Here is a 12,487-nt window from a genome sequence, read left to right as displayed (position 1 = left end):
CATATCGCTAAAATTTCACCGTTCGAATTACATTAACTCTTTCAAGAAATATCAGGGGGGCACTGGCTGAGACCCGTTATTTGTTCATGGTGAAGTATCGACTTCGCTGTCTTAAAACCACTGACGACACAAATGTTTACAACGAATTTTTTAAAAAAATTAATTGCCGCTCCACCTTCCCAGATGGTCATATTCAACTCCTGAGGTTGCCAACGCCGCATGAGCATGCATGCGTAAGATATTTTTTATATATGTAAAACCCGCATCAAGTTGCTTTTTAGGAGACTTGCCAGATGGCAACACTTTTGAGCTGAACACACAAGAAGAAGTAGGACGAAGCTTCAGGGCCGTCCGAAGAGTTTTTTGTTTTGTTTTTGAAGTAACGAAGTCGTGCTAAAGAGTGTGTGTGTATAGGAAATTAGACAATGCCAAGTGAAAGAAGATAAAACTATCTGTATGTATACAAACTTAGTTGGAAATACTCTGCTGTGTGATGAACAATAATAGCTCTTCCGTGCAGTTGGCCGGTTAGCTCAGTTGGTTAGAGCGTCGTGCTAATAACGCGAATGTCGTGGGTTCGACCCCCACACTGGCCACTTTTTTTTTCTTGTTACAAATACATTGAATTGGTTCCTTACATTTCCATATAATTGGTAAAGGGTATAAAGAACAAAGCATAGTGATTACTTTATGATAGAGCCATCCATGACTTTAGCTTTGTTTCATTGACGTGGTTTCTTATTTTATCAGACATTGGTCTCAGACAATGTCTCGGCAAGGGATGTAATTGAAAGTTCACACTGTTCGGTTCAGCGATTGAATGACGCGCAACCGAAGATCTCGAGTTCGACTCTCGGCTTAAACGTGGGTGTTCGTTTGTGAGTATCCACCAATTACATCTAATCATTCCCTCATCCTCACCTCATTGTCGGGATTAAAATGAAGAATCAAGGGAGAATTTATCCAGAATTTTTCATCTAGGGGCGTGTAATTGTAGATTTAGAGTTGTAATGAATATAAATTGGATATTTGTGAAAAGTTTTTTTGCGGGGGTGTTAGGGTGTTAGATAAATTGAGAGACGTAGAAAAACAAAGATAAGGAGAGAGAGGGGTAGAGCAAAAGAGAAGGAAATAAGAAGATAATCGGGAGTGAAAGGGAGTAAGAGAAGGAAAGAACGAGTAGCCACTTTATGTTATCAATATGGCTCCTTCCCACCCAGTCAAAATATTCTGGCGCCTACCCTGATTCTCGTCCCGTTTGTCTACCCACTCATTTTTTCTGACTGTGTCACTGGAGTAGATGGGGCTATGGACTCCTCAAACAGGCTTGAAGAGGCTATCATCATATTTTGCAATTTAAAATCAAGTAAATAATGATCATGTATTGCTATATACAGTTTATATATTTATAATACTTATATTATAATTTAAATTCAGAATTTGTGCATTTTTTGTATTTTAGTCATTTAACGTCGATTTTCTGCTACCTATGGTTGATAGCGATAATGAAGATGAGTGATGATTGGATGATGATGGATCACTGGAACAGGGTGGCTGTCAAACATTTAAGTGGGCCGTAACTTCAAAGAAAAGTGTATATTCATCATACACATACACTTTGTTTTATTTTTATCGTGAAATTTGCCTGTTGCTATTTGACAGAGTGAGTCAGTCTAATTTTGGGTAAGCCGTGGTCCATTCTGGCTCGCCAGTGTCGCCATCCCTGCAAAGAACAGCCGGGATTCAAACCTGGGAACTTCGGTATCGAAACCGAAAGTCGACCGGCCAACGAAGGATTCAAAAGTAATGTATTATTATTATTTACACTACATCTGCTGCTCTGTTCATGAGTTTGTAAAAAGTCTCACATTAGTTTGGTTGTGTTAAACAAATTCACTAACAGAAGACACGAGTTCTAATGATTATTGGATATTTTTGATTTAGTGTAGTTTTTCTATCAGTTTTGTCTAATCGCGACTATAAAATAATAAGTTAAGGACAATCACAAAAGAAGGATGGGCGATTTAAGGGGTGGGCGGAGGCGGCAATCGACCTGAAGGAAACTTATAATAATTGTTCATTAATATACGCCTATAATAAATATCCGCAGTCCCTTGACCTCTAAAATTCAGCGGTCACCCCACCCCGTACCCGATGCCTAAGCGATCGCTCCTGAAGCATACAGAAAGTAAGCTGTTTGCCCCCCAGTTTTGGAACCTTGACCCCTTAGTTTTGGAACCCAATCGCCGCCACTGACAGTCGATGAACGCAGACGCCGACAGGAAAAATACACCTGCCCATGAGAGTCGTTAATCTGCCATTGCCAATGAATAACATTATAACACGCATGCCCAATCTGGGACTCGAACCCGGAACCTGGCGAATGGTTCTGGTGAACTTTCAATTATAAATTTATTTTTGTTTTTTGTTTGTTTTGTTTTTGTACGATGTCGCTTTTATGGCTATTCACATGGACGTCGGAAGAAGGAGGGGTTAAACCGGTCCGTCAAACCCACTGTGCGAATTAAACTTTTTGCTTTGGGGGGCACTACTATTTTTATTAAATTTTAAATAAATTTAAAATAATTATTACTTTACTATTAGGCAGTGTCTGCTGCCACGTTCTTTTTCTGCTGGAACCTCAAAAAAGATTGGCGTGGCAGTAGACTCGGTCTTTGTTTTATCGTGATTTCATCATGCTATGTATGCAATTACGTCTGTAACACATACTGTGAAGTTGTAGCGATTACTTTCACAAAAATGTTTTAAGATTAGGTCCCTCAGCATTCTTCTAATAATAAACCTAAATGCTCTTGTAGTTAGGTTAAGTTCTGTTAGCATTAAAATAATATCGTAAATGTTTTCTAAAGATAAAGGTTCTAAATTACCTGTACATTCATTCCCACTAATCATAAACTTGCATTTCTCTCGTCTTAATCTGTTCTTAAGATTTGTAACATCATCTTAGCAGACGAATTACGTGGCAGCAGCAAAGTTGACGCTTATTCTTACTGCTGACACGTGCGTGGCAGCAGACTCGGCCTTACTATTATTATTGTGATTTCTTTCGATGAGGGAAAAAATGGGCGAGAAAGGGAAATTTTGCCTCTCGTAAAGGACATTGTGTTCTCAGATTGTGGCAACACTGCATTACGTCACGCACGCACACAATTGTGTTCCTTTAGAAGATCTTCTCCCCTTGTTATCATCACCGCTTGAGTTTAAAAGGACAAAAAAAAAAAAAAAAAATGAAGTGGAACAGATTAATTGCTCAAGAGGGATGTGTCAGTTACCAGCAGAGCAATCGTTATCTAACAACACAAGGTTTGCCGCATGATAGAACGTACGATCGGTGAACCTACTCTATCTCGTAAGTTATTTCATAATTGTTTAATTTGTAAAATGAAAATGTTGGAAAGCTACAATACTTACTGTAAGTTTGTTATGCATGAACGAAAAATAATACATACTGTAAGTTTGTTATGCATAAACGAATCGCATAGAATGATTTTTGTCGGACAGGTCAGAACTATGACCGATAAATAGTTATGAGATGCTTTTCGTATGTAATCTCAGCTGTAACATAAATTCAAGATCGAAGACCATGATGTAAACAGAATACGAGGTTACCAAACTGCATTCGGTAAGTAATTTCTCCTGTAAATTTGAAGAAATCTGTTTGTCCGATACGAGAAATTTACCTTGCGGAACATGGTTCAAGGTGCCATTATGCTTTTTACACGAAAACAAACTCAATTTTTCACATTCCGAGTGCTTTTTTTAAATTTCTTTCTTCGCTTCTGGAGCACACAATATGGCGGGCACATTTTGACTCACCTTGTGGGTATACAGTGTTTCAACCTTCTTCACCGAAAAATACCTACTACCGTGTTCGTCACCGGTGGAAATTATATATTATGCACGGGTAGCTGACAGATAGCCCCACGAACCATTCACAGATAGCTCCATGAACCATTATGCACGGTAGCTGATGGATAGCCCCACGGACCACCCACAAATAGCCCCACAAACCATTTCCATAAGGTTAGGTTTGGTTGGGTTAGGCAAGCATAGTAAAAAAAAAAAAAAAAGGAGTTTGACAGTGGGTTACGTCTTCGAACGTGCGGAGCATGCAGTTCACGTAGCGAAAGCAATGGCAATTATGCGTCGGTGAGTTGTTTCTCTTGGAAAATACAAGATTTCCTGGTACTACTTTACTATACCGGAGACACCTATCAATGATTTATTTTGCAATTTTTTACATTGCTAACGTACTATTCTGCATTGCGGAATTATTAGGTGAAATAATGAATTTCTAACTAAAAATACCGAAATAAACAAAAAACATTTCACGAAATTTTTTAACGAAAAAAGTTGAAATTTTGACATAAAGAGTAATTATTAAACCATTGACGTAGCCCAAAAATTCACGATAGCCCCACGAACCATCACGGGGATGAGGTATGCCTACTAGGCTAGGTTAGGTTCCATTAGCACTCCTTTCGTTCAATTTAGCATATACGGACAACATCGTTTTTTCTCGATGACGTGCAGAAAGCAAATGGCGGCAGCAGCAATAGCGCGTCGGAAATAGATTTTCGTAGAAAAACACATGCATTTGTATTAAAATCGATCAAAACTACATTCCCGTACATCAACAACGCTACAGAAAATGATTTGCGTAAGTACTTTCTCCCGTAAATTTGAAGAAATCCGTCTCCGGTATAGTAAAGTGTTACTGATTTCCCAGTCAAGTAGATTCCACGATGAAAGAAAGTACCTCGACGAACGTTGGAAAGCTTGCAGGGTAACGGTTCTGATTGTTTTATGATTTCTCCTAGCACAAAGGCTAATTATCGTAGAATTTGGGAAATCATTGTCACACGAAATTTGAACCTACCTTAAAGTAATGAGCACTGTTTGGACTTGAAAAGAGTTATTTATGTTGAAAGAAATATCTTGAAAATTACCTTACACACTTCTCATGGACAAGATATTCTCCATCGACAAGCGCCAGTAAATATCGTAGAACCGTGGGAATGAATGTAGAAGTAAATTGGAACCTTAGTATAATGCATTTAGGGACTTTATTTTAATGCTAAGGGAACCAAATCTAACCTGCCTAACCTAACCACAAAAGGATATCTTGCACAAAATCTTAAGTAATCGCTGAAACTCCTCAGTATGTGTTAACAGACATACATTGAAATCGAACCAATAAATCGCAATAAAACAAAAGGAACTTGGGCCGCTTGCAGAAACTCATTTCCATAAGTAGTTCTTCTGTAAAAATGAAGAAATGTGTTTCCAATATACAGAACTGTTACCGAATACGATTGTCATAGACTGCACAAGTTTTCAGTATGTAACTCAATTGAGGACAGGTGGAATCATAAGAGAAAGGGAGAACATTTTTCTTGTCTGCTGGTTCACAACTTAACCCCTCACAATGGCACATACAATTTCAAAGCATTTCTATATTCAAACGACCCTAACTTTTATTTCACACTTGTCATTTCCATTTGTATCTCATTTATGATGACGATTATTCAAGAAACAACTACCACCACCAAAAACACTTATGTGGTAGCTTTTAAACAGTCTCTCAGTCTTTTTCTCATGAAATTATGAATACCACATGATATGTGGGAATTAAATGAAATTGATTTTCATAATTTTTGATGTGCATTTTACAAGTTTTATATGAAATATCCCAGTTCGATTATACCTGAGCACAGTATATCTGCCTCTATGGTGGTGTGATCAGTGTAATCTAATACAAAGCCAGAGTTCAAACCCTGGTCAGACACAGATTTACCATTGTCATCAGTTTCATTATTCACCCTTATCATTGTGATTAAACCAAGAAACGACATGAAAATAACCAAGCATATTATGACAAAATTCGTTTTTTAAAGGAAGTGCATAGCAGTTTTTCTTTTAAAGTTTTAATTCCAATTATAATACAGGTGCTCAAAACAACTCTTCTGATACCTCATAAGTTAATGTAAGGGTCAAAGGATATTTTCAATGGGATGCATATTGCACACTGAGTTGGCTGCCCAATGACCTGTTACATTAACATTACCATGGCATTAAGGTTGCAGCATTTTAAGCACGTGTATATATAAGACCTATATATAATTTTGAGAAATGTATTTAACTCTTAACCAGGCGTGCCTCTTTCATCACCTTAAGTAGGTGCGTGGGGGGGTAAATTTGACCCCAAATATAAAATATTAATTGTAATAAAGTAAGATTTATATGCTCAAAAGTTACTTAAAGTTACCACTGCCAAGGGTTTTTTTTTGCATGGATAATTTTGGCATGGCAGCCTGCATTCAGTTGGTGAAATCAAGTGACATGTGATGCATGGAATGGGATAGAAAGTATTTCAGTGTTAGTTAATGTTGTTTAATGTATATTTGATTTTGATTTTGATTTTCTTGGCGACTGTAGTCTTTCTTTTCTTTTTTTTTTTTCCTCTGAGAGCTACTAAACACTGTTGCAGTGCAGGTAGCATAAAAACAACATAAATGAATGGATTCATTAATTTGCATTGTGTATTATTATGTGTACATATACATTGTGATAATTTATATATGGTTATGCAGTTCCTTTCAAAATACTTTAATATTTGTAATTTTTGTACAGCAATATTGTGTTTGGAAAAGTAATCTAATTGATGAACATGTACCATGAAGTACATCTGAGGGACTATAATATGCTCCTGCCTGTTGATAATAATTACAACTTTATTAACTTACTTACTCCCAAAGTAAAATATTCCGGAGGTAAAATAGTCCCCCGTTCGGATCTCCGGGTGGGGACTACTTTGGGAGGTCCCTGGACTAAGAATAAGATCTACATTAGGAATAAGGATATTAAATTAGGCACCTGGAATGTTCTGAGCCTTTACCGGCCTGGGGCATTTCAGTGTACATTTAATGAGATAGTTAAGTATAAATTAGATGTAGTAGCTGTCCAGGAAGTTAGGTGGCCAGGAGAAGGGAATTGTAAAACTAAAAATTATACTTTTTTCTATGGTGGTACTGAAAATCGTAATCTTGGAACAGGCTTTGGCTAGAGTCTAGTTTACGTCCTTCTTGCCCACTCCTTCTTAACCGTTTACATCTATCTTGCACACTCCTTGCCCGTTTACAAAACCATGCTAGCAGACAGCCGGTGCTCCGACATCCGTAGGGTAAGTAAGTTTTTCTTTTTACACTTTCTGTCACTAACCATTCACGGGAACGAGGTATGCCTACGAGGTTAGGTTAGGCCTGTTAGGTTAGGTTCCATTAGCACTCATTTCACACCTAAATATGTGCTTCATCATCGAAAAATGTCCTCAGTACGTTCAATCACTCATATCTGGACAACATCGGTTTTTCTCGATTTTCTCCTCCAGGAAATTTTTCCTCGCCTTGGGATTTACTTTTTTGAATTCCTTATAAAATAACCTTTCCAACGATATATGACACCAATTCCTTAGGAAAAGGACGTAAACTAGACTCTTACCCAGGCTTTTTCATAAATAATAGAATTATCTCGGCTTTTAAAACAGTAGAATTTATTAATGATAGGATATCATATGCAGTTTTACAGGGTAGGTGGTGTAAAATTATTTTAATAAACATACATGGACCAACGGAAGATAAAGATGATAATACTAAAGATGATTTTTATACAGAGTTAGAACAGGTCTTTGATAAATTTTCTCAGTATGATATGAAAATTCCGTTAGGTGACTGTAATGCACAGATTGGCAAAGAAGAGACATTTAAACCCACGATTGGAAAAGAAAGTCTTCGTGAATTAAGTAATGGTATAAGATTGATTACTTTTGCAACCTCAAAGAATTTAATTGTGAAAAGTACCACTTTTAAACATAAAAATATCCATAAATATACCTGGTCTTCTCCAGATGGTAAAACTCATAATCAGATAGATCATATTCTCATTGATAAGAGAAGGCATACTAGTATAATTGTATAATTGACGTTCGTACACATAGAGGTGCTGACTGTGCCAGTGACCATTATTTAGTAATTGCTAAATTAAGAGAGACTCTCGGTGATAAATCATAAGCGACAAAATCTAAAAGTTCTAAAATTTGATACAGGAAAGTTTACTGATGAAAGAATTAAGAAAGATTACCAAATTAAACTGTCAAATAGATTTGATGTTTTGCAGGATTTAAATGATGATGAAAATATAAATGAAACAGATGTAAATAAGAATTGGGAACACATACGTAATGCAATAGAATCAGCAGCTAAAGAAAGTATAGGATACCATAAACCGAGAAAAAGTAAGCCATGGTTTGATAATGAATGTCATAATCTAATAGAAATAAGAAATCAGACTAGACTTAGATGGTTAAATAACTCTGATGATACAAATTTAAACAATTATAATAGAATAAAGCGAGAAGTTAACCGCAGGTTTAGAAGTAAAAAAAGAGATTACTTGAAAAGCAAAATTAACGAAATTGAAACAAACAGCAAAAATAAAAATATCAGAGATTTATATAAAGGTGTAAATGAGTTTAGAAAGGGGTGGCAACCTAAAGTAAACTTGATAAAAGATAAAGAAGGTGATTTTCTAGCTGACCCAAGCGATATTCTAAATAGATGGAAGAACTACTTTAATGACCTTTTAAATGTCCATGTAGGAGATAAATCAGAAGTAAATGAAGTCCACACAGCAGAACATTTAGTTCCAGAACCTAACTTGACTGAAGTTAAAGATGCTATTAAAAGGCTAAAGAATAACAAAGCACCTGGCATTGATTTAATACCAGCTGAGTTAATTAAATATGGTGGAAATTCATTAATATGTCAAATTCATAAATTAATTTGTTTAATATGGAATAAAGAAGAAATCCCTCAACAGTGGAAAGAATCCATAATTGTTCCTGTGTTTAAAAAATGTGATAAAATGAACTGCAATAATTACCGTGGAATTTCTCTACTCTCAACAACGTACAAAATATTGTCTAACATCCTTTTAACAGGACTAACACCATATTCTAATGAAATTATAGGTGATTATCAATGTGGATTTAAACATAACAGATCAACTACAGATCAAATTTTTCACATCAGACAGACACTTGAAAAAAGTGGGAATATAATCAAAATGTCCATCAGCTATTCATTGATTTCAAAAAAGCATATGATTCGGTCAAAAGAGAGAAATTATATAATATATTAGTAGAGTTTGGAATACCTAAGAAGCTTGTTAGTATGATAAAAATATGCACCAGTGAAACAGAAAGTAAAATTCGTGTGGGTATTAATATGTCTGACAAATTTACAATTCATGATGGGTTAAAACAAGGAGATGCATTATCTCCATTGCTCTTTAATTTTGCCTTGGAATATGCTGTTATGAAGGTAAAAGAAACTAACGAAGGATTAAAATGAAATGGTGTGACTCAGTTGTTAGCATATGCAGATGATGTAGACTTACTGGGGGATGATGTGAATACAATTAAGAATAATGCTAAAATATTTTTCGAAACTGCTAAAGAGATAGGTTTGGAAGTTAACAAAGAGAAAACTAAATATATGCTTACAGGCCGAAACCAAGTATTAGGTAAGAATCAAAATCTAATTATTGATAACAACTCGTTTGAACCAGTTTCCAAATTCAAATACTTAGGAGTAATATTAACAAATGAAAATTATATTAAAGAGGAAATAAAACGTAGGCTTAATTCAGGAAATGCATGTTACTTCTCTCTTCATAAACTTTTGTCTTCTTGTTTAATATCTAAGAAACTAAAAGTTAAAATATACAAAACAGTAATTTTGCCTGTAGTATTATATGGATGTGAAACTTGGTCCCTTACATTGAAAGAGGAACATAAATTGAGAGTATTTGAAAATAAGATCCTTAGGAAAATATTTGTACCTAAAAGGGATGAGACAGGTGAGTGGAGAAGGTTACATAATTTAGAACTACATAATTTGTATTCATGTCCAGATATTATTAGAATAATTAAATCAAGAAGACTTAGGTGGGCAGGCCATGTGGCATGAATGGGAGAGGAAAGAGGAGTTTACAGAATTCTTGTTGGGAAACCTGATGGTAAGAGACCTGTAGGAAGGCCAAGACGAAGATGGAGGGACAACGTTGAGATGGACCTAAGGGAAATCGGTAGGGATGGAAAAGGGTATATAGATCTTGCTCAAGATAGGGAAAGATGGAAGGCCTGTGTTGCTGCAGCCATGAACCTTCGGGTTTAAGAAGGCTAGAGAGTTAGTTAGTTAGTTATTAACTTACTTACACAAGCTGCTTTGGCGATACAGCCTTTAGGTACATGTTTATTTTGTATTACTGATTAATTTATATTTTGTCAATTTGTAAACTTCTGATTGTCAAAATATATTGAATATATTGGTTTTATATATTATGTAGTGTGATACAGTTTGAAAAAATTTAACTTCCATGAAAACCTTAATCCTTAATTATATGCATAGATATGGTAGACTCTTCTTTACGTCTTTATCTGCATGGTGCTTGCTTCTTCGCGTTCGTGGTGCGGCAGCCGGCATCTCTTCGGGTAAGTACCTTTTTCTTTTTACACTTTCTGTTCACGATAGCCCCACTAACCATTCCCTGGGACGAGGTATGCCTACAAGGTTAGGTTAGGTTCCATTAGCACTCATTTCACCCCTAAATATGTGCTTCATCATCGAAAAAATTCCTCAGTACGTTCAATTACGCATATCCGGACAACATCGGTTTTTCTCGATTTACTCCTCCAGGAAATTTTTCCTCGCTTTGGGATTTATGTTGTTGAATTCCTTATAAAATAATGTTTCCAACGATATATGACACGTATTCCTTAGGAAAAGGACGTAAACTAGAGTCTTACCTAGATATGTAATTTTATTCTTGAATTAGTTTTGTTCTTGGTATCAGAAATTATACTGATATAAAATTTACTGATGCCAATAATCCATATTCTATTGAGCCAATACCAAATTGGAAATGTTCCTTGAAGAATATGAATAGTTAAGTCACCTTATTTATTAATTAATCTATGTAAGCAACTGACTGCGATGTATTTTTCTTTTAAAAACAAACTGCACATTTAACATTTACTTTACAAAACCATGACACATGAATTACATGTTTTTAGTCATATAAATAATAATAATAATAAAATTTCATTATATTGCACTAAATTGTAGTCTATTTATTAATATATCAGATTAGTAAAATTATCGATACACTTATATGCTTACATTGGCGAAAATCATCCAGGCTCATGTCAAGGGGTAGACTAAGGGAGATTAAGCCTAGGATGCCATCCAAAGCTGCTGCTTGTTTTTTTTTATTATTATTTATTTTTATTAACTACAAGGCTAGGAGTGGCCATGTGATCCAAAGATCTAAGGTGCAAGCTTTGGGCTTTAACTATGGGATGCTTGCAGGTTCGAGTCTCCTGAGGAAAGCGTAGCAACTTTGCTTAGATTTTTATCTGTGTATGTGTATTTCCACCATAATGCAGATATTGATAAGCTACGAATGATGGTGTAACCTGGTCAAAGAAAACCTACAATGACAGGGGATTTGTTGTCCTGACTACACAACACCCCGTAACCTCCGGTGAGAGTGAGGCTGGCAGTCGGTAGGTAAGTACTGGTCCTCACAAGCTGTTATGTCATGGATTATTATTATTATTAATAATTACCATATCTTAGCCATTATGCGTGCAAAATGTTTTTGAGAAATACGATATAAAAAACTTATTTCCATTCTTCTAGGTTGCACAAAATGAATGAGGATCCCAACCATACACATAATGCTGGAGGTGATGCAAATCTGCTCCAGCCAGGTGTCCAGATCAGGCCATTTGTCAACGAGCAATTAGCAAGGCAACTAGTGAAACAGTTGTATGGTTTGGAATGTGTGAAAATAAAACAATTAAATGGGTATGATGACAAAAATTTCTTTATACAGGTATGCATTTTGTAACAGGCCATTATTGTTAATGATTTCATTGGGCGGTCGGAAGTAAGCTTAGAATTTAGAAATATTGGACCAGTGAATAACTCAGAAACATAGTAACCTACAAGTTCATTGCAAATATTTAAACAAAAAGTAAATTCATTGCAGTTTTTACTCCTGTAATTTTTTTCAAGGGTGAAAATATCAGTATTACCACTATATCCTGGAAGGAAGATAACTTATAGGGTGAGTGCACCTGTAAATGACCATCTCCAGTGAATGACTATTCAAAAATACTACAAAGCAAAATAAGGCTTGGAAGAATCTCAAGCCATTAAGAAATAGCCTTGCATTCATCTACAATCCATATTCTCTTGTGTAGGTTGGGATTGTTTTGTCCAGGTCACAAGGTAGGGAGTTAAAGATGTTGGGTATGAGCACACTTGTGTGAGTTCAGCGGACAAGACAAGAACCGGGTATTGCTAATAAGATAAGGATTAATACATTGTAATCATGTGTA

At 35.7% G+C, this 12,487-nt stretch overlaps 1 protein-coding gene and 1 non-coding gene across 4 annotated transcripts in view; both read left to right on the top strand.

The window, feature by feature from the left end:
• The first annotated feature begins 522 nt into the window (after positions 1-522).
• Positions 523-596, top strand: TRNAI-AAU (transfer RNA isoleucine (anticodon AAU)). The gene has a single exon. It is a non-coding gene; the product is annotated as a tRNA-Ile (tRNA).
• A 2,615-nt stretch (positions 597-3,211) lies between these two features.
• LOC145994684 (hydroxylysine kinase) overlaps positions 3,212-12,487 on the top strand; it is a 28,905-nt gene continuing 19,629 nt past the window's right edge. The window contains exons 1-2 of one of the 3 annotated variants that reach the window (XM_083130831.1): positions 3,212-3,370; positions 11,784-11,979. In XM_083130831.1, coding sequence (XP_082986957.1) covers positions 11,794-11,979 — 186 coding nt within the window. In that variant the 5' untranslated portion in view covers positions 3,212-3,370; positions 11,784-11,793. Of the gene's footprint in view, positions 3,371-3,402; positions 3,434-10,502; positions 10,574-11,783; positions 11,980-12,487 lie in introns of those variants that run through there. The other 2 variants (XM_083130832.1, XM_083130830.1) reach the window with 2 other exon arrangements.

The sequence above is a fragment of the Lepisma saccharinum genome, chromosome 11 (genome assembly GCF_977018435.1).
Source record: "Lepisma saccharinum chromosome 11, izLepSacc3.1, whole genome shotgun sequence".
In the NCBI taxonomy this organism is placed as follows: domain Eukaryota; kingdom Metazoa; phylum Arthropoda; class Insecta; order Zygentoma; family Lepismatidae; genus Lepisma; species Lepisma saccharinum.
The sequence above is the reverse complement of the archived record's forward strand: the minus strand, read 5'-3'. Positions and strand labels throughout refer to the sequence as shown.